Here is a 22973-nt window from a genome sequence, read left to right as displayed (position 1 = left end):
TTTACATATACTCTGATATTCTTCTTCAGTGAAAACCTTTGGTTGTGTACCAAAAAGAAACGGCATGATTTACCTTGATAATACTGAAATTTTAATTTTGGTTTGGATTCTAACTTAAGGTACTCTCTACTTCAGTAAATATTACACCACAATCCAGCTGACCAACCTGTAAAGATCTGTCCTGCAAAATTTTCTTCCTAAAAATGCAGAAAAGCTGCCTTTTAAGTTTATGACAGAAGTTTGCAGACTGAAGAACATTTAATCATGAACTTTCACTTAATAATAATAATAATAATAATATGTGCAACCTGTGTAGACCCAAGGACCCTGTAAACCCCCTTTCTAGGGCACTACTGAAACTGTTCTGTTTTTTTGTTTTCAGCTAAACTGAAAAAAGTGCAGGTGAAAGTGTGTGTGTGTGCGAGAGCGAGCATGCGTGCTGCTGGACAAGTCGCTTGGCTACACAGTGACAGTTTATATTCAGTATTGTTACTGGACGTCTTTACTTAGCTGGGAAAATTCTGTGTTATTCACATTCGCTATGGCTTTTTAATCATTTTCTAATAAAACAGTCAACATTTAGAAAAGCTATCTAAATAAATACAGAGATGCAGCCTAGAATTTGAACTATATCCCTAGCTACGCTACTTCATCATACTTTGGGGATAGTTTGCTAAAAGCAGAGCTGCCTGAAAAATATTGCAATACATTGCTTTACTAACACTACTAGGTAGAGCATGTTAAAGAAGAACCAGTCCAGAGAGAATAGTTCCAGAAGCAGCATGTATCAATTCATCAGCTTTTATACATAGCAAAAGTAGTGTATACAAACTCAGAAATACATACAGCACAAAACAAAAATTGCTGCAAATTAGTAAAACATGAACACATCTGTATTTATTTTAAAATACAACAGTTACAGTACTAGGTTCATAAGTATAGTCAATAAAGTGGACAACCCCACAAGTGTCAAATCTCACCAGAAAGTACAGCTCCTCCTTTTTGATATCAACACTAAGTGTGACAAACACAAAAGAAAAAAAAATTAAGAGCTACTAAATTCGCTTTGCTTCTGATTGTTTCTTTTGTAAAACCCCACATTACGTATTTCTTGTATGCGTTACATCACAAATAAGGAAGAATTAACTGCATACTACCAAAAAGATATCAGAAGCATATAAGCATGGAAATACATTTATCTAGAGAGCAAAAAGTCTTGAATCTAAGTGCTAAAAGCAACAGATGACCAGTCACAACTCAACTAAACAATATATTCTGAAGCCACACTTCTGAACCTGAAAATAAAACAAAAGTGATTCAAGTTACCTAAAAAGAAAAATTCTACCCATACATCATTTTCTAATCATTACCTTCAGTACAACCCAAGGCGCGTCTCACACAGAAAATTGCGATTTACATATTACGCAAGTTTCCTGTCCACATTTTATTTCATAATCTCTCTACACAACTTTCTTCAACAAAAAGGTGCATTTTATGCTCTTCAGGTATTCATCACATCATCTGTTACAATATATAGACAGTCTATGGCTGAAGTAAAGCAGTGAGTCAGAGGAGTAACAGCTACAACTAAGTCAATAATTCTAGATACAGGGCCAAAAATAGAGTATGACAATTAACAGCTCAGTTTGAGGATAAACTTTTAGTCACAGAAGACAAACTCCACACCTTAATCATTAATTAGGACTATTTGGAGAAGAAATTACTTTTTCAGACACAACATTCAAAAACACATTAAACACTGTGACACAGCTGGCCACCAACTAATAGAAGTAAAGTCAATGTAAAAGACAAATTAAAACTGTTGCCAATGACAGCCAAAAACATAAAACAATAATCCCATCGTAGGCCACTGGAGAGAGGGTGCCACTGTAAATACCAGTCTAATCACAGTATATTTTTGTACTGCTGCCTGGTAGAAAGATGCAATATGTATTTTTTCTCGTTCTTATTTCTGAATTCTGCCCCATTTGTAAAGCAATGTTGGAGCGCTGATTACTATCCAAAACTTATTTCCTGTGCCCCAAGAATGCGTAAACTTTACTCTGAAAATGAAAACAGGAGCTGAAAATAAAATAAAATGTATGAAACGTATGTTGAAACTGTAAAGTGCAACCTTTTGTAGTTTCTGAAAAAGACTTAATTGTTTACGTATAATTCAAGGAATGGTTAGCAGCCAGAAAAGAAAGTGACTACAAAATGCAATTACAGTATTCTTCAAATTAAACAGTCATCAGTATTCGAATGAGAGACTTTTCAACGGACTGTGGCAGTCTGGATGTGAAGAAATGTTGACCATTTAGTCCTTGTATTATGTGGCAAAAAGAAATAATGTAATGTAACCCCATGATTTCCTGTGGGAACACAATGATGAGCAGAGCTGTATACACCTTGAACTGAAGTCAGGGTAAAAACAACCTAGCTTTTGCTTGAGAGATCTCGGTGACATTTCATAAAGGACCAAGTTAGAAAAGTTGTGCAAGCAGAATTTAGTTAGGTCAAGCACTTCTTTAGTAAGAAACAGTTTGAGTATTTACTCAGCAGGAGATCATATTCTTTCTAAATATGTTGTCTGTATACCCAATGCACTCGACTTTTGTATATTTAGTGTTTATCAACATGTTTTTTTTTTTTTTTTGCTGTTTAAACAATATTTTTATTTATTCACTTCTAAAATGTTGTGGCTGGTATTTATTTACAACTTATTTTCTATTATTCAGTATCCAAGAAGGAAGTGTTATTTATCAGGTTTTTTTTGGCAAAACATGTACCTTCAGAAGCCAAAATTGATCCAATATATTATCACTGAGCTATCATTTTTATTTTTTTAATATTTACTTTTGACTAAATCAAGAGTAGCAAGTAAAGATGCATTCAGGTCCCTATCCACACATCATGCATGGTTACAGTACTGAAAAAAGCATGGGGAACTGGAGAATTCTACTAGCCTTCATTGGAAGTGTGTCTGTGAAGAAATAAAAATTGTGTGTGTATATAAATAAATATTTTTTTTGAAAAATGTACTTTGGGTAACAGGCACAGAGAGACTGTGGTTCACAGACAGAGTGGCAAGAAAAGGTTTGGGGAGCTAGGCCAAAGAGTTAGCTCTGTTAAGCGGTCAGTGTGTGCAGCCCCAGTCTGGGTGTGGATGCTGGAAGTAGATACGATAAACAGCAATACTCTATGTTCTTGGGTCCAAGCAGCATTTACTAAGTCAGACATGCAAGCACTTTTTTCCCCCTCCACTTTTTGCACCCACTGTCTGCTGATAATCCGTGCCCAATCACCAGGGTAAGAGAAGCAGGAAGGGCCATCATTCAGACTGTCATTTGGGCTGATCTGAGTATTTTTTTCAGCCCTATCCCCTATGTACTCTTGATTAAGCATGAGAAGGGGGCCAAGCAATGAATTGTCCTTGCTGGTTGTCCCTCACTTCCACATGTGACAATGCCAACAAGCATCCATGTCTCCAGCACAGCAACATGATAAATGGTTTCTCCATCTCCAGTACTGAAATTACACTTATCAGCAGGTTCCAAAAGCATCTGCCAACCTCTACTCCCCTGAAAAAAAAAGAATAGGTCACATTCCTTCATTCATCTCCCTCCCTGCTTGACTCCTTCAGTGTGGCAACTTTAACCTGGATACCCGTAGTTTGGTGAGAGAGCGTAAGAAAGAAAAAGACTCTGGTGGCCTTAAGACCCATTTTTTTTGGAGCAGATCAACTGATCATAGCCTTTTTGTCTCTTCCATACCCAGGAGGTATACCAGTTAGCACCAGTAGGATTGAAACCCTGCAAATGCCAGCCTAGTCTTTACATATGGGCTCAAGTAATGCCCATCTATTACAGTCCTCAAAAAACTACAACAGAAACACAAAATCCTAGACACTAAAATGAAATCACAACAGTACAGCAGCCACTATGTAGTACAGAATATTAGGTAAAAAAACAAGAATGGTGCAAGGATATTAATATTAAAGAAAAGTCCAAATATGATGAAACATTTTTTCAAAGATTCTAGTTGCAACTGTCCTAAAGACATAATAGTGGATTACAAGCAGAGGAAAATTCAGGCATATACAGTATGTCTGCATTTCCAGGATAATACTGAGATTCACATGGAATTTTTTGTCCACAAACATGCCCAGAAGCATTGAAAAAAATCATATTAACCAAAGTATCACAGCAGTTAAATAAAACACAGACGTAATAAAACTATAGACTACAGAAAGCTGCTCCTCAACAGTAGGAAACCCCAATCATTTCCAACAAGTAAAACACATATAATCTATAGTAATAAAGTATAAATTAAATTTTAAGAGACCATTTTGTCCAGTACGATGTTACCAATCAGTCTAGCATCAAACACCTGAACGAAAAGTATAAGTGAATCAGAAAAGACAACCTTTTCTAGAGTGCCATGTATTGGCTTCTCCAACTATTAGGGAGAAACAAGCTAAATTGATAACATAAGCTATATGCTACATTTTCAACTCCATATCTAGGCCATACATTACAAAATGCTGGACACTTCTGTCTAGGGTGTAGCAGTACACTATACAAATCGGAAATGTCTGGCTATTACGGGGAGTCACAAACTGGAAGATGGTACACATAAAACAGGCCACCCACATCCCTCCTTTCCACTTTAAGCCACGAGCTTCAGGGAAAGCAATGCAAGTGTGCCAGACGGAGACACGCTCACGCCCATATATAACCTTGATCTCTCAATACTTTTACGAAGACCTACCAAATAAGAAAATAATCTTCTCTCCAAATCATAATAATAAAAGCGATAGTGTGCTTCCATAGGACATTGTTACTACCTAAAAGTTACAAAATTGTGCTTCTGAATGAGGTCCCTAACAGTATTTTTCTGCCGACAATCCACACTTCATAAGATCACACAAGGTAAAAAAAAACAAAAAATAACCCTAACAAATTGTTGATCTAACGAAGTTAAGCTGCAAATTAAAGTGTAAAAAACTGCCAATACCATTGCCTGAAACTTAAAATACATATGCAACTGGCACTGCTACATTTCCTTGGTATAAAGCACAAGCTTCCTGGGCGTAAATGCGTGCAGTAAAACTTTGCAAAGCTGTATCTCATAAAGGCTGACTAACTAAAGAAGCATCACCTCCACCCACAATGAAACCGACATAGTTAAAAGCACTCAGGTGAATGCAACCTCAGGTCTGAAGCATTTCCATCAAAAGGTATATTCGGCAGGCGCAGAAGGTTCCACTTCTCTATCTACATAAACCATAAGACACACCAATACAATTTGAGGAAAAAAACGGATCTGAAAACTTACACGACTGCTTTTGAGATGATCCACGACACCATATTTCTTAGGGTTAATTATCTTCTCTCTGCTGGAATTCTGTCACCACAGGCTTTGGGAGGAACCGATTAATATAAAGAAATAAACTTTAAATAAAATATAATGATATTTACATTATATAGATGTCCAACCGCGTAATATTTCAAATTAAATTTGATAAAAATATAAACATAAAAGATCTCCCACTTCCGTTCCAGTTATTGATCTTTTTTTAATCCTTCTAGCTTTCAGTCTCGGATCCTTTCACAGGCAATGATTGACGTCATCCATCAGTTTCAAACTAATGCAAGGAAGTCCCGCCCTTTTGTTGGACCTTATTGGTGGTTGTGCTGTTTACAAACCCGGTGTTTAGAATACAGTGAGTGTAACACTGACGTTTATGAATGTGTGTGTTTGGTGGTCTTCGGCGTCTGACTAGAGATATACCGTTCCTGTGTTTAATTAGAACTGCCACACAATTAAGGAGAAAAAACAGTAGGCTTATCACAGCAAAATTTAAACTTTTTGATGTTCTGTGATTCATATATTGCACTTGAGAACTAGAAGTGAAGACAATGGTGCCACATTTCTACCCCACCACATATTTTGATTATTGTTTCTGTGTCTATAAATATGAAATCATAACAATCACACCTGTTCTGTAAGTACCACAGTTAGACCTAACACAGCTCGTGGTATAATCTGTTTCAAGTCTGATTTCTGGAGTTCACGGTTTATTAAATATAGATATCTGTCTTGACCGACAGAACTAGATGGGGATGATGGTTTCTGAAGAAAACACAGTAAATTACAGTACTGTAATGCACATGCAGCAATATACAAATAAAATACAATGAAGTAAACGAAAACTAATTATTAATCTTCTTCTTTCAGCTGCTCCCGTTAGGGGTCGCCACAGCGGATCATCTGTTTCCATTTCTTCCTCTCCTCTGCATCTTGCTCTGTCACACCAACCACCTGCATGTCCTCTCTCACCACATCCATAAAACTTATCTTAGGCCTTCCTCTTTTCCTTTTACCTGGCAGCTTCATCCTTAGCATCTTTTTCCCAATATACTCTGCATCCCTCCTCAGCACATGTCCAAACCAACGTAATCTTGCCTCTCTGGCTTTGTCTCCAAACCTTCCAACCTGGGCTGACCCTCTAATATACTTATAGGTTCATAGGTAGGTGCTAGGCTATCTGCCTGAAGGCATTTATAAGCCTAGTTAGAATGTGTTGGCTTTCACCGTCCCCTTGGATTAGTTCCCTGTGCCTCTGTCCAGCAGAACCACTGAAGTGATCCCCGGGATAAACTTTCTGTTTCCCATCCACTTGTCAAGGTTTCTCTTGAAGAGTGTTAGCGAGGAGCTCTGCCTAATGTAGATTGGAATCATGTTCCAAAGCATGGGAAGTCTCTGGGACAGGAATCTATCCCTCCAGCACATCCTATTTATTGTTGTAGTGAGGTTTAGATCCCTAGAGCGTGTGGCTCGAGGGGATAAGGTTTCCTTTAGGTGGAGCATGTCCATCAATTCTGATTTGGACATGGCCTTGTATGTCAGGCAGAGATCACCTCTGAGTAGGCGGTATGCAACTCAGTACAGCTGGAGTTTCTTCAGTCGAGCTGCTTAGGGCATCTGTTTGAGGCCAGTGATCCTCTTGGTGAGGTACTTCTGTGGTCTTTCCAGCTGTTGCAGGTGTCTTGTAAGGTACATCCCAAATGGCGTGTTGTACCCTATGGTGGGTCTGATGAGTGATGAGTAGAGGGGCACAATGACCTCTTTTGATCTGGATGCAAACCCTTTTGTGATTAGGTGGGCCACATAGAAGGATTTTCTAACCACTTTGGCAGTGTGATTATCAAAGGAGAGATTGCTATCTACTTGGGTCCCCAGATCCCTTATTATGTTTTCCGTATTTAGGGGGCTACCACCTATGTGGTAGTTTGTGTGTACTTTGTTTTTTCCAAAGGGGATGACTATGCACTTTTTGGCATGTAGCTTGAGGCCATGATTTTGACACCAGGTATCCGTCTCAGTGAGACCCTTTTGGATGATGTCTGTGTCAGCCGGAGAGTCAATTATAGCCCCTAATTTGCAGTCATCTGCGAACTTGGTCAGCCATAGTCCTCATGTGCTTGCCTGTACCTCTGAGAAGTATATGCTGAATGGGGGGGGGGGGGGGGTCCTAGGACTGAGCCCTGGGGAATGCCACTTGTAACTGGTTTAGAGTCAGACCTAGCTCCCGCAACTCTCACCATGTGGGTTCTATCCATGAGCCATCTTGTGATATAGGGGTTTATGTTCAGGCTGGTGAGCTTGTCTATAATATCAGAATGGGGAATGGTGTTGAAGGCCTTTGCGAGGTCTAGGTATGCTGTGTGTACCACCTTTTCCTCGTCTATAGTCTTGGTAACTGTCTCAAAGAAGTCCACCAGGTTTAGGAGGCATGATCTGCCCTTAACAAAGCTGAACTGGGTAGGGTCCAGTGTTTGGAGGTTCCCAATGTCTCTGTTAATGGGTTCCATGATGATGTGCTCCATAGCCTTGCAGACCAAGCTAGTCAGGCTTATAGGGCGATAGTTCCCAGGGTATGTTGTGGCTCCACCTTTGTGGAGTGGAATAACCGTTGCTGTGCGCCACTCAATGGGTACGTAGCCTATGGAGAGGCTGAGTTTAGGTGAGGGGTTAGTTCGTCTTTGAGCTTGTGTAGGACGCAGCCTGGGACACCATCCAGTCCCATTGATGCTGTGTTTTTGGCTTTGGAGAGGCTGTTTTAACCTGAGTGTCTGTGATTTCAGGGGCTCTACATTCTTCTGGTATGGTTATGGGCCCTTTTGGGGGTGACAGGAGGTGAAGTTTGCACTGAACCTGTCTGCCAGGATGTTGGCAATATTGGCTGGTTCAGTGTATTTTGTGCCATTCTGCATTAACTCTGAGCAGATCTGAGCATTGCCACTTAGATTCTTGACATAGCTAAAGAATGCCTTGTGGTTATCTTTGGAGTCCTTGGCAATTTTTCTTTCAAAGCTCACCTTGGACAATTTTATGAGGGATCGTAGTTTCTTGCTGATACTGATCAGGGATGTCTTCCCTTCTTGGGATTTTACTCTTTTATGTACTGTTTCCTCCTTCTATTGTATAGCTTGTTTATGGCAGGGGTCCACCAGACTGGTTTTCTTTTCTTGGAGAAGTGAGTCTTGGTTTTGCTTGGGATAGCATGATCCATGCATTCTTGTAGGTGCCTGTAGAATGCATTAGTAAATGATTTTGCAGCTTGGACAGCATTATCCTTTAGCATGGGGGCTTTGAAACTTTCCACCTCGGTCTTAAGTAACATGAAGTTTGCTTTTGAAAAGTTTTTCACAGTGGTTTCCTTGTCCGGGGGTGGGGGCGGAATATGGATATCCAAAGTGATTTGTTTATGGTCAGATCTAACCAGTGAGGGGTTGACCTCCAGTGTGGAACACCGGTCGCCCATGTTGGTGATGACCAGGTCCAATATGTTGTCACCTCTGGTGGGAGTGTTGACCAGTTGATCCAGGGCATTTGAGTTTATAAATTCTAGGAAATGTTGGGCAAGGGAGTTAGTACTTGAGTAGTTCTCCCAATTAATGTCTGGGTAGTTGAAATCACCCAATATTAGGGTGTTTGGTAGGACCTTTATGTTTCCTGGTGTTTCCAGAAATGCGGAATGGGGGTCCTGGGACATGGTGGGTGATCTGCAGCAAGCTACAATTTGAATTGCAGTTTTGCCCATTGTTAGTTGCATGTGGATGATTTCTGAAGCATCATGCTGTGCCACTAACCTGGAGGTGTGGGTATCCTTGATGAATATGGATACTTCCCTGCCTTTTGTATTTTGGTCTGGGTTCTGTGGCCGAAATATAAGGTATGAGTTGTAGCCTGGTAGTGCTGGGGTGCTCTCTGGAGCCTTAAACCAGGTTTCTGTTACTGCACCTATATCGATTTTCTCCATATTGAGGAGTGCCTCAAGTGTGTGCAATTTGAGGTTTAGACTTCTGGCATTGAGTAGCATTACCCACAGATTTGTTTTTACCTGTGCTATTCACGGGGGTGGGTTTATCTTTTGAGCCTTGCCTAAAAAAGGCACTACGGGGGTGGCAAGAGCCTTGGCCAGTATTCGAAAGACTAAAGGTGACAGGTGCAAGATGTCTCTAGTGAAGCAGTGTGGCTTGTCGAGCATGTCATCCCAGGTGGACAGACACTGGATCCCCTTTGAATGACACGAGAAACTTAGCCAATTGTTGAAATTGATAATTTTTTCTTTAAACCGTTGTATCATTCTTGGTGAGGACAGGATGCTACTCAGGGTCAGGGTCATACCGGCCTGGGCTATGTGATCAGCGAGCTCTTCCATGTCTCTTTTCATGTAGTCCAGGGAGGTATGGCTCAGGTCATTCACACCAACATGGAAAATGACAGAGTCATATTTGTACTCGTTCTGGAGTGACCTGAGTGCTTGTGTTATGTGGCAGATCCTGGCACCCGACAGGCAGCTAACAGTAACCTTCTCCTTATTCAGCCTAGTGAGTGGGATTTCAGTGTGCCTGACTATAGAGTCAACTATTCCTAGTATTTTGGGTATGTTATTTTGCCTTAAGAGCTGTTATTGTGTGGCACACTGGTTTTGTGAAGTATGTGTTTCATGGTTTGTGTTGGGGGGTGGAGGTTGCTTGGATGTCTGCTTTGGAGGTCTCAGTTTCTTTTGCAGATTTTTATTTAGAGCCTCCGAGTATGTTTTCATGTATTTATGTGTGTTTTTTGCCAGTGCTGGTTTAATGGGTCTATGTGAGACTGGTGGTGTGATGCCAGTATTTCCCTTCTCCTCTTGACTGTCTGATCCAGTCTTGAGTTGAGAGAGCTTAGCCTCCAGTTTGGCTGTATAATTGCATCTCTCGCATGTATTAGTGTTTGGTGGTAGGGGGAGAGGGTTGTCTGTGTACATGAGGCAGTTGTAACATTGCCTCAAAATGCCCAGATTCACCAGTTGGACTGGAGAGTACACCTGTAACTGCCCTTTAGACATGCCTGGATAGGTACAGTGAACTGTTTTACTGAATAGCTGGTAAGGTCGAATAGAGATCCTTGTCCTTCTGTACAGTATGGGGGGGGGTCTAATGCTAGGGTTTATAAGTGCTTGCTATGAGTTTTGAGCAAGTGCTGGGCTGAGAAATTAATGGCTTGAGTGCTTAAGTTGAAAGTTTGTCTAGTTCCAAGGGAAAAATTGAAGAGGAGACTTTGTGGAGCCGGGAATAGTTATACCCTAGCTAACCGGTGCTGCCCGGCGTGCAAAACCGGGCAAATGCGTTTTTTATAGCAGGGAAATGAAAGAGATAGAAACTAGCCCAAAATGGCCAATAAACTACTAATTTCTGGGCTGAGACCACTCCTCCAGGGACAGATAGGCTGCTCAAAGCTCCCCTCTCTCACACGTGAACAGAGAAACCTCCTTCTATCCAAGTAAGGTATGGGTAAACACAGAGATTTGTAACACAGTCCTGAATTCAGCACTAACCTGAAAACTGGACTATACTAGCCTAGAAAGGTGGGAAGCAAGTATATATTTTTTTTCAGAAAACAAAGCAGATACAATAAAAAAACACTATAAAAGCACAGAAAAGGATGCTTATCGTTATATATCTCAGTTCAGAGTTGTAGTCAATGCCCTTAGTAATAAAGTAGGAAGACATACAAATACAGTAAAAGCAGATGAATAAAGTGCACTTTTTTATATATATATATAAAACAATAGAAAACAAACAAACTGATTTAAACAAGTTACCCAATTAACCAGAAAAAAGCTCAAAACTGAGCCCTGTTTCAGCAGTCTTCAATCAGACAAGTTCTAACTGCACACTCCTGCTACTAGGGTGCAGAGGAACCTTTTCCAAAAAAAGATGGCCTGGATCAGTGCTCAAGTTATACAAACAAAGCTAGATTCAGCAGGCCTGAATCTGGTCCAATGCTACAGCAACAAGGTGCACCGATTCCAGAAAGAAACAGTTCAAATAAGCAGGCACAATAAGCCTGTGACCAGAAATTCACAACCCAGAAGGGCAGAATCCAGCCTCTCCTACCACAAGAGTGCAGACCACAAACTTTCTTAATGTAGAAAAACTGGCCTGAAGCCCAAGTGCTTAAACCAGAACTAATACACTTTTAGAATAGCAGACACTGAGCCTTCAATCAGCAATTCCCAGCTTAGAAGGACTACCTGTCCTGCCACAACAGTGCAGACCACAAACCTTCTTAATGTAAAACAACCGGTATGAAGCCCAAGTGCTTAAACCAAAAGATTTAGAATAACAGTTACAATTTAATCAGGCTACTACCAAGCAGTAATAAATGCAGCAGAATAAATAAAATTGAGTAATTTTAAGAAGAGGCAAAAGCAAAATAAAGTAGGAGGAAACACAAATACAGTAAAAGCAGATGAATAAAGTGCAAGTTTTTTTTTTGTTAGTAAAGTGCAAGGAGAGAGGAAGGAAGAACCTAAGTGGGTTGGCCTTCTCAAATCTTCTCTCTGTATTAAGCAGAGTGAACACTAGACTCACAATATGATCTCACTGTATTCGGTTAAGTGAACAAATGAGATGGACTCAGAAGGAGTGGTCAAATACAGACTTACAGGAGGGGCGGGCAATTCCAGAGCCACCAACACTAACACCAAAACAAGAACAGGGAGGGTGGGTGGCAACAAATTGCAGAGAGAGACACAACACACACACTATTCAGTGAAACACACAATTAGGTACAGAAAAAATGAAAAACAGTACTTTTAAAACTGCAAGTTTGTACTTAACTTCAGCTTCTAATGCAGGGGATTATAGCCAAGCAAGTCTCTCAGAAAAAATGATTTCTCAAACTTTGTGGCTAGCATTTAAAGTACAGAGGAATCCCTATAGGCTAACAGTTAAATATCAGATAACAAGAAGTGAGAAGACCACCACCCTCTTTTATAGCAGAGAGAGACACAGCACATACACTATTCAGTGAAACAAACAATTAGGTACAGGAAAAATGAAAAGCAGTACTTTTAAAACTGCAAGTTTGTACTTAACTTCAGCTTCTAATGCAGGGGATTATAGCCAAGCAAGTCTCTCATAAGTTGAGCATAAAATTCCTAATCCTGTCCACCCTCGTCACATCCAGTGCAAATCTTAACATCTTTAACTCTGCCACATCCAGCTTTGACTCCTGCCTTTTTGTCAATGCCACTGTCTCCAACCCATATAACATAGCTGGTCTCACTACCCTCTTGTAAACCTTCCCTTTCACTCTTACTGGTACTCGTCTGTCACAAATCACTGCTGACACTCTTCTCCACCCACTCCATCCTGAAAATGTGACAGTAGTTCTTACAATGGGAGTGAACCAAATGATAAAGTAACCATTCCTTAAATATAGTATACTGTAGCACTATATCAGAGAAAGTCAAAAGAATAAGTTTATATAATAAACAAAATCATGAAACTATGCAGAAACAAATGGTAGTCAATGAAGTAGGATAGCAGTAGCAGGCAAGGGAATAGCCAGGACTTTTAGGTTCATAGGTTGGTACTAGGCTATCGGCCCTAAGACCTATGCAAGCCTAGCCATAACAATTCCCTGGATATTTCTTCCCACAATATTTACTTCTCTGGACCCCTGTCTAGCAGGGTGACTGACATGATCTCTGGGGTGAATTTCCTATCTCCCATCCAATCATCAAAGTTCCTTTTGAAGAGGGCCAACGAGGCGCTCTGCTTGACATGTATGGGAAGTCTATTCCAGAGTATGGGGAGTCTCTGGGTCAGGAACCTATCCCTCCAGCATGTTTTGTTCATTGTGATGACAAGGTTTAGATCCCTGGAGCATGTGGCTCTGAGGGATTGGGATTTCTTTAAGTGGAGCATGTCCAACAGCTCTTGAAACTAGACACCAATTTCCAGAATGTAGTGTCTCTCCTCTTCCACAACTAGTATATGCATGCATAGAGCAACAATATGAAATTCTGAGAAATAACAATTATTCAAACTGACTCCCTCACAAGCCAGTATATCTCACACTGAGAAGGTTGTCAACACAATCACTACACCTCAAATATCTTCCGCAACTACAGAGCACACACCCAAATATGCGCAGGTTCTCAACAAAAAACAAACTCAAACAAAGGAGACCTCAGAGGCAAAAACACATGAGAACTCCACAACCCTCCACACCACATACCATGCATAGTCCATAAACCAGTGTCTCGCAACCACTAAGGCCTAACCATAAACCCAACATATTAGACATAGGAGACTCCATTGTGAGACACACAGATGTGCCTCTCACTAGGCTGGATAACGAGAAAGTCACGGTTAGTTGTTTGTCAGGTGCCAGAATCCGCCATATCACACACGCACGCAAGTCTCACAACAACAGGTACTGTTATGACTCTGTCATAGTCCATATTGGCATGAACGACTTGAGACGTACCTCCCTGGACTATATGAAGGGAGACATGATTGCGCTCGCTGAATATGTGTCCAAGGCAGGTATGTCCCTAGCCTTAAGCAGCATTCTACTGTCACCCAGAATGATGACTCAATACAAACGGAAAATTATTGACTTTAACAATTAACTTAGTTTCTGGTGTCATTCCAGGGGGATCCAGTACCTGATAGCCTAGGAAGATATGATCTACAGACCACGATGCTTTGTTAGAGATGGCCTGCATCTGTCTCACTTGGGCTTCTGGCAAAGGCCCTTGCCTCCCCCATAGTGCCTTTTTTAGGAAAAGTCATGAGGTTACAAAAACCAGAAAGCAAATCCAACAGGAAATCCAATGGTGGAAAAGTAATCATCTGACTCCACGGCAATATAACCACAAAAATGTTTAATAAATCCACATCAGGTACAAACAGCAAGGATCGAGTGCTTTTGTCTCCACCCTGGAGACCTCTTCAGAATCAATTAAAACAAGAAAATACATATATTCACAACCTCTTGCACATATTTTATACCTTTTTATACCATTTTATATCTTCTTTCATATCACCTAGTCATCTTACAATATTACATTGTTTCATACATTAATTATTTGTTTTATACATTAACTATTTATTTGATACTATTCTGTACATTACCTTAATTTTAAATATAATTACTATTGATTCTATGGGACACATGTTAAACTACTATAATTATGTGCATATATATTTTTTATAGTAATTTATATATTTATATTTACTTGTATTTATAGTTACTTGGACCAGTATAGATGTACATACATCCAAAATTGTATTATAATATTTGTATATATTATGCTGGATCATGCCATTGTTTTATTTATTTAATTATAAATTTTATAAATATTTTTATATACTTATATATTTATAACATTAAATACTTGGCATTGTGAATGTGGATGGCACTTTAATAACATTGCTCCTTTCTTTTTACCACATATCTGAATTAACACACAAGAAAACAGTAGATACGAGTGGGTTTTCAAACCATTTTTAACTTACTACGTTACATCTTAAGGGCTTTAGAGATACAACAGTTCATTAATTTTAACTATGATTAATGTAATTGTGATTTATTCAACTGTGACTAATTAATTATTTTATTAGTGTGTATCTAAAAGTAGCGCCTTTTTCTTGTTTTAATTGATTCTGAAGAGTCTCCAGGGTGGAGACGAAAGCGCTCAATCCTTGTTGTTTGTACCTGATGTGGATTTATTAAACATTTTTGTGGTTATATTGCCGTGGAGTCGGATGATTACTTTTCCACCATTGGATTTCCTGTTGGATCTGCTTGCTGGTTTTTGTATTTGTGGTCTTTTGGTTTGACTTAAAAGTCATGAGGTTGATACTACCAACATAAAAATCTCAACAAAATGGAAATTAAAGGTCATGCTGCTAAACACAAGGAGTCTAAACATGAAACTGCACTCATTGCAAGCATTCTTAACCCTGGAAGATTTTGACATTTGTGCAGTCAAAGAAACCTGGTTCAAAGCTATGCAGGGCACCCCAGCCTTACCTGGTTACTCATCCTGTCATACATTCAGACCCCAAAATGTGGGCATCAAAGCCAAAGGAGGTGGAGTTTCAATATATATTAAAGACATGCACACGTCCAGGCTGGTCAAGCAGTATGACGCACAGGATAGACATTTATTGAACAAACTGAACAAGAATCAGACTGTTATTGGAGCCAATGAAATAACTGAATGTCAGACTTCATTTCTTTTACTAACTTTGTGTTGTCCTGTATGAACATATTGAATCATAAAAGTACATAATAATAGCGCAGATCAGCTATTTAAGCTGCATCAACTGATTACTTTGAAGTGAATGGTTTTGCGTAAAGATCCACTGGTTGTCATACATACAAGCCTGCAGTTGTGTAACAGGTCATTATTCCAGTGAAATGACTAATCAAACTATGTATTTATTTAATGACTTTGGTAACTAGGTGGTCCACTCAGAATAGGAATGTCTCCAACCACTATCCGAATGTTCCAGTGGTCGTAATTCCTACATACAAGTACAAATGAACAGACAAATAACGCAGCTACAAATGCAAAATTGTCCAAAGCAAAAACTGAAATGGAAGAAAAATAAATGAAAGAAAAAAAAATATATGAGTGAAATGTACAAATGAAGTGATGTTGCTAAAGATGGTGGAATTTAAATGCAGGTGGAAACAAAATATACATTGCATAAAGTTGGTGCTTATCACAGATCCAAAAAAGTGTAAATAAGGAATATACAGTTGGAACCAGATTTCCTAAAGAGAATATAGGTTCCTCTTGTAATTAAAAAGATTATAATTGTGCTTCTGTGACTTGTACAAGTTTAATTGTGAATTGTTAGCATATACTTTGTTTTTCACAGTTTCTACGCTTGAAGATGATACTACCATGCTTCTGATAGGGAGCCAGAGTAGAGCTGATGAAGTGGCTGTTTGTTCCTGTGACTATAAATTTAATTACAGGTACTACATTTTCTGTGTTAATTTTAACATAAATTAAAGTAATAAGCAAATTAAGTGTCATGCATTTTAGAATATAAAAAAATGCAACTTTTTTTTTATTAAATGCAGCAATGTAGTAAAATCTTGAAAAAAATCATAAAAAATGTTTTTTCTTGTGTTGCAGCAGATATGCAAAAATAAAAAGGAATATGAAAAAGAGTGCATTGGACATGCAATTCGTTAACTAAAAGCTTAAGCAAATGGATATATGCGGAATGCAACAGAATCTTTGACTTTTTTCTCTGGGGAAGGGCAGTGACACACACACACACACACACACACACACACACACACACACACACACACACACACACACTTAGCCACTGTGTGCCAGTCAAATCATTGCTCTGTTCATCTGGGGAACTGCTTGAAATTTAAATTTTGATTAAGAGGGAAGTGCTATGGACTTCTCAAAGGGGAAATTGGTTTGAACAAAAACTGTGGTAATATTATATCTCGGGTGACGTGACTCTCTTCTGGGGAATTCTTGGTCTGGCAGCCATTTTCAGTCAGTTATGTACTGCTGTTAAATGTCTTTTTTACTCTACACCAATGAGATCACCATTGTTGGTTTTGTTTGTTTTATTCTCCATTTTATGTAGTGGTAGACTGATTTCAGTAATTCTTCTAGCTAGAAGTCAGTTAAAATAGCAAGCTAAAACTGTTGGTGTTTTCTAAATACCATCTGTGTTGAAATATTTTATTTTATATTTCTGTTTGCAATACTGAGTCATATATGTATACTATATATTACAGTGTATTTGTTAATATCATTTAGTGAATACGGTTATGTTTTTCTAAAGCTTGTGGATGATTATATAGTAATTGTCAGGAAGATGCTGCTTCATGTTAGTGTGTAAGGACTATTAGCATCCCCTATAACAATGAGAAAGTTTAGTTGACTCATTTTTAAGGAACTACACTAATACCTTTAGTGGACCAGACTAGGCTGGATGTTGGCATCATACCTCTCAAGTATACCTCATTACGAGGAATGTTCCTCATTTGAGGTCCTAAAATATTCATGTTCCTCAAAGTTCCACATTGAAAGCATTTGTCATACATTCAGTGTTAGGAATTTATTTAACTGATATCCATGATAAAGAGAACAGGATCATATTCATTCATCAAGATACATTTTATATATAAAAAAATAAATTTTAACCATCCTATGAGCTTCATAAGTAAAGTTGTTAGTAAGCTGTTAATACGTGTTCCACATTTTTTCCATTTGTTCCACATTTTAAGAAGTAGTGTTCCTCATTTTGGAGGCAGAAGGTTGGGAGCTATGGTTGGCAGTAATTACCATGGAAACAGGAAAGTTCATAGGTTCATAGGTAGGTACTAGGCTGTCAGCACTGAGGCCTATATAAGCCTAGCCAAAAAGGTTCCCTGGCTTTTGCCACCCAAGAAAATTATTTTCCTGTGCCCCTGTTGAGCAGTGCCGCAGAAGTGATCCCCGGGGTGAATTTTCTATTTCCCATCCAATCGTCAAGATTTTTCTTAAAGAGGGCCAATGAGGAGATTTGCTTGACATGAATGGGCAGTTTGTTCCAGAGTATGGGAAGTCTCTGGGACAGGAATCTATCCCTCCAGCATGTTCTGTTTATTGTGGGGACAAGGTTTAGGTCCCGGGAGCGTGTGGTACGGAGAGATTGGAATTTCTTTAAGTGTAGCATGTCCAACAGCTCTGGGTTTGACATAGCTTTGTATGTTAGGCAGAGATCACCTCTGCGTAGGTGATATGCGATGGAGTAGAGCTGAAGTTTTTTGAGACGGTCTGCGTATGGCATCTGTTTGAGGCCAGTAATCCTCTTAGTGAGGCATTTCTGTGGCCTTTCCAATTGTTGTAGGTGTCTTGTGAGATACATGCCAAACAGGGCATTGTACTCTATAATGGGTCTGATGAGGGATGAGTAGAGAGGAACAATGACCTCCTTTTTTCTAGTGGAGAACCCTTTTGTGATGAGGTGTGCCACATAGAAGGATTTCCTGACTACTGTGGTGATGTGGTTATCAAAGGAGAGACTACTGTCGACCTGTGTCCCGAGGTCTGTTATCACACTTTCAGTGTTTAGTGAGCTACCACCTATGTGGTAGTTCATGGGTACTGAGTTCTTTCCAAAGGGGATGACAATGCACTTCTTGGCATTGAGCATGAGGCCATGACTTTGACACCAAGCATCTGTCTCTGTGAGGCCCTTTTGTAGAATGTCTGCATCATTAGGTGATTTTATTATGGCTCCCAGTTTGCAGTCATCTGCAAACTTTGTTAGCCAAAGACCTTTTGTGTTGGCCTGCACATCAGAGAAGTAGATGCTGAACAGGAGAGGACCCAGGACCTAACCCTGTGGTAGTCCACTCGTTCTGGTCTGAAGTCGGACTTGGAGTAGGCTACTTTTACTGTATGGGTTCTGTCAGTAAGCCAGTTGGCCACCCATCTTGTGAAATAGGGATTTATGCCCAGTTTGGTGAGTTTATCTATAATTGCAGAGTGGGGGATGGTATTGAAAGCCTTGGCGAGGTCAAGATAGGCTGTGTGCACTACCTTGCCCTTGTCTACGTCTCTGGTGACTGCTTCAAAGAAGTCAGTCAGATTTAGTAGACATGATCTACCTTTTACAAACCCAAACTGAGTGGGGTCCAGGGTTTGGAGGTTACCTATGTCTTTGTTTATAAGTTCCAAGATGATACATTCCATGGCCTTGCAGACCAGGCTCGTCAGGCTAATGGGGTGGTAGTTTCCGGGGTCCATGGTGGCACCCCCTTTGTGGAGTGGGATAACTGTCACTGTGTGTCATTCAGTAGGCACATATCCTGAGATGAGGCTATGATTGAACATGGTACTTAGGTGGGGTGCCAGTTCATTCTGTAGTTCGTGCAGTATGCAGCCTGGGATGTTGTCTGGTCCCATGGATGCTGCGTTCTTGGCTTTGGAGAGTGCGGTCTTTACTTGTTCATCCATGATTGCAGGGGCTTTGCATTCTTCCAGTATTAAGATGGGCCCTTTGGAGGGTGAGAGGGGGGTAAATTTAGCATTGAACCTAACTGCCAGGATGTTGGCAATATCGGTTGGTTCTGTATATTGTTGCAGTTTAAGGTATTACTAGCCCCTCATGGAAAGTATTGTGCATATGTGAGTATGTGTGTGAATACAATTGTGTAGTTGTGACGATTGCCGTGGAAAAAAATAGAACTGTGAGGCATCAGACTCAGAGTAAGGTGATGGGGTAGAGTGTGTGTGGGAAGCTAGTGTTCAAAACATTGTTCTGCTGATGTTAATATGAAACTCATTTGGGGGAGACTGATGTGACCTATATCTCAAGACAGTGGTTTACTGATATTTATTTATTATTATTATTATTTATTTATTTTTAAATACTTTTGTTTTTTTCTTGCATTCTTTGATGCAATCGTACAGATAAGTCTATCACATATTAGTTGGTGGCAGTGGTGATATAAAGCAGTGATATAACTAGTAAATTACTGCCAACAGAAACTTTGGCAAGCTGGAGACCCAAATCATATAAAAATGAGAAAGAGGAACTGATGTCAGCAGTGGAATAAGCTCCTACAGTAAATCTATGAAAGCTGCTTTTTGCCTCATTCCTGGTTGGCAGAGGATCCAAGGAACTGCCTGTGTAAACAGACTAGCAAGGATATTTTATTTTTTCCTGTTTGTGAAGTCAGTCTTGTAATGGCTTGTATTGTGACGTGGGTATCTTAACACATACATCATGTCATTACTTATTGGACAGTTACATCCAAAACACAAGTTTCCTCGTTCTAGGGTATGTTGTCTTCCATATGAAATGTGTATTGCACTGTAACATATAAATAAAGCACGACTTAGCTGTTTCTCACTTTCTTTGGCATTTCAGGCTGGTCAGCTTCCTCAGTGCACATTCTAGTGGTTTCACACGAAACCATGCACTTTCTTTAGAGAATTGTTTTCTTGGTTTTAACATATTAAAACCTGTTCAGTTTCAGAATTCTGACACAGAAAAAGACTACTTAGCAAGGTGGTTGTCACCCTTCTTAGCCATAAATATATTGATTCTCTGGAACTGTAGGTTAAAGAAAGGAATGGCAAGCAGACACTTTTGTCACAAATGAATGAGCAGCTGAGACTAAATGGTATGTAATGTGATATTGCTGGATAACACAGGAAAGGAATGTCAGAAGACTATTGTTTTTTTTTTTTTTTTTTTTTAGAAAAGGCATTTTGACGTAAACACTTTCTTCAGCTGAGAAAATATGCTGATTATGGTGTATGTAAAAGAAGGATGAGAGCACAAAACCTCTTGAGAGTCATTTGAAAATAGTGACACTGTATAGAAATACTGAAAGTAAGCAGTAATTCTGAATACTTCCATCTAAGAGAATAGAAATAAGATCATGCTAAAAGGATATGGCATTTTCATTTTACCTTCTAGGAACAGAGTGTACCTTGGGGAAAAGAAAAATAACAGACACAAAAAAGCAAATGCATGCTAATATATCCACTTTCAGTAGTTCAATTATGGTTAGAACAAAACAACCAAGAACTACTTATCATGCTGTATTGGGAGTTCTGCTGCAAAAAACATCAAGAAAAGATAAAAATGAATTATCTTTTCTGTTTTTTGCTTATTGTGGCTGTAATGGGCTGGGGCTGTGGTTTAGATCTGCATTACTGACCATCAAACAGTATGCAAAGAGTGCACAGACACTCACACACACACACACACACACACACACACACACACACACACACACACACACACACACACACACACACACACACACACACACACACACACACAATGTTTTCCAGAAAGGGATAATTATATCTCTAAAATACCAATATCCTGTTCCTTGTCTAGTCACTGAGTCACTCACTCAACCATACAGTGCTCTTGTCATTAAATATTGGTATCATAATGGCTTCAATGGTTGATGATTCAGGAAAAGAGAATGCACATGCCCATCCTTGGAAAGAAGGAGGGAGGAGCACACAGCTGGGCACGCACATGTGACTTGATTTCTCTGATGGAGAACTGGGAAACGACTATGCTGTGCTGCCTGAGTTTGGGCAGGGAGGGAGTCTTTCTGATGTCAGCCACTGCAAGTGCCTACTGTATGTCATCCTCTCAGGGTGTTCTTGGGAGGGGAATAAGAGGTAAAATAATACTTTTTTGCCAACTGTATGATGCTGCTTCAGGTATGCCTTGGTCTCCTCGTGGGCTCCGAACATTGTTGGAACAAGTCTGGAGGAGATGAGAGGGTTTTGTAGACCCAACAATTGAGGAAAGTTATTGGGAGCAGCTGATCGTCATCTGGGAGAGAGCCAAAATAGCTCCAAAAATAACTTGAGTTGTAAGTCTTGTAAAGGTGAAAGCCAGCGTTTTCAATCCACACACATATGAGCTGATAAATAACTTGTACAGAGAAAATTCAAAATAAATGTGTTTCAACATTCAAATGCCTATAGAAAAATACTTCTTCATATTATTTGGACCTGCCACAACCAGTAGCCAAAGAGATACTTAATTTTATTTATATCCCTGACTTGTAAATGCAAACAATAGTTGTGCAGTCTCTCAGACAATAAATCATAGGACTACATTCCGCAGTATATCTTTCTGAACCTAGGCAAACTCTAACTGACTGTTGCTTACCCATGCTTTAAGAGAGACATGTTTTTCCTTTTTTACACTGTTTTTTTAAACTCTGGATGGGAATATAGAGCCCAACTAGTTAGTGTTCAGATAAAATGATGCACTGTTTTAGCTGAAGGTACTGTAAATGTATATATCTGAGAAACCAGATTTGGTTTCACACAACCCCTGGATGCCCTCTGCTTAGCTTCTGAGGAAGATTAAATGGGAATGGGCAACATCCTAGCATCAGCTGCAGCTGGGTGAAAGATGCAGTGTTTTCAACAAAATGTGGTAACTAATAGTACAAAATGTACTCAGCCAAAGTGTCTTTTACTAGGCTGATATATAGGAGATGTCTTCCAGGGCTGATCCTGTGTAGCGGTTTCAGATTTCTGTTATAGAGTCAATCCTCAAAAGAGTGGCAGTTTTATCAGCCAGTATGCTGGGGAGAAATTAGCTCTATTTTAGAGAATGACAAGGAAAAGGCAAATCAATACTGTTAGAAGGGCTTATATAGCTTCATAACTTATTAATCCTTAGGAAAATATAAACAGAAGATGAAATACTAGTTTTGCTCTTTGAAACACATCAGATGAATTTTTGAACTTATTGTAAGATGTATCAACAACTTCCTAAGCATGCTGGTTCTTGATTTCCAAAAAGTGTTACGGACATGCACAAAGAAAAGTAAAAACCATAACCCATGTTTTAGATTTGTTTGATCCCCCTATTCTGCACACTACACTTACTTACTGAATAAACAGCCAATAAATCCTGGTTAACCAGCAATGTACATCCTTCTGTTTCCTCAATACCAGTACAATTGAGTTTTTGTCAGTCTTGCATGTCAATGATCCAGTTGCCTTCCATGTGCTTTCCTCCATGAAAAATACTGATGTTAAGTTGTCTCTCTCGCCTTCATTCTTGCTGGTTGGGTTCGGAGCCGACCCT

At 39.5% G+C, this 22973-nt stretch overlaps 1 protein-coding gene across 1 annotated transcript in view; it reads right to left on the bottom strand.

The window, feature by feature from the left end:
• The window catches only part of REEP3 (receptor accessory protein 3), a gene marked incomplete in the record, with an annotated part of 1378370 nt that extends 1372728 nt beyond the window's left edge, over positions 1 to 5642 (bottom strand). The window contains 1 exon segment of the mRNA XM_044056467.1: positions 5338 to 5642. Coding sequence (XP_043912402.1) covers positions 5338 to 5369 — 32 coding nt within the window.
• Positions 5643 to 22973: the final 17331 nt, after the last annotated feature.

This window comes from Protopterus annectens, chromosome 14.part0 (assembly GCF_019279795.1).
Source record: "Protopterus annectens isolate FY-2018-M chromosome 14.part0, PAN1.0, whole genome shotgun sequence".
Taxonomy (NCBI): Eukaryota; Metazoa; Chordata; order Ceratodontiformes; family Protopteridae; genus Protopterus; species Protopterus annectens.
This window is presented reverse-complemented; position numbering and strand designations above follow the sequence as displayed.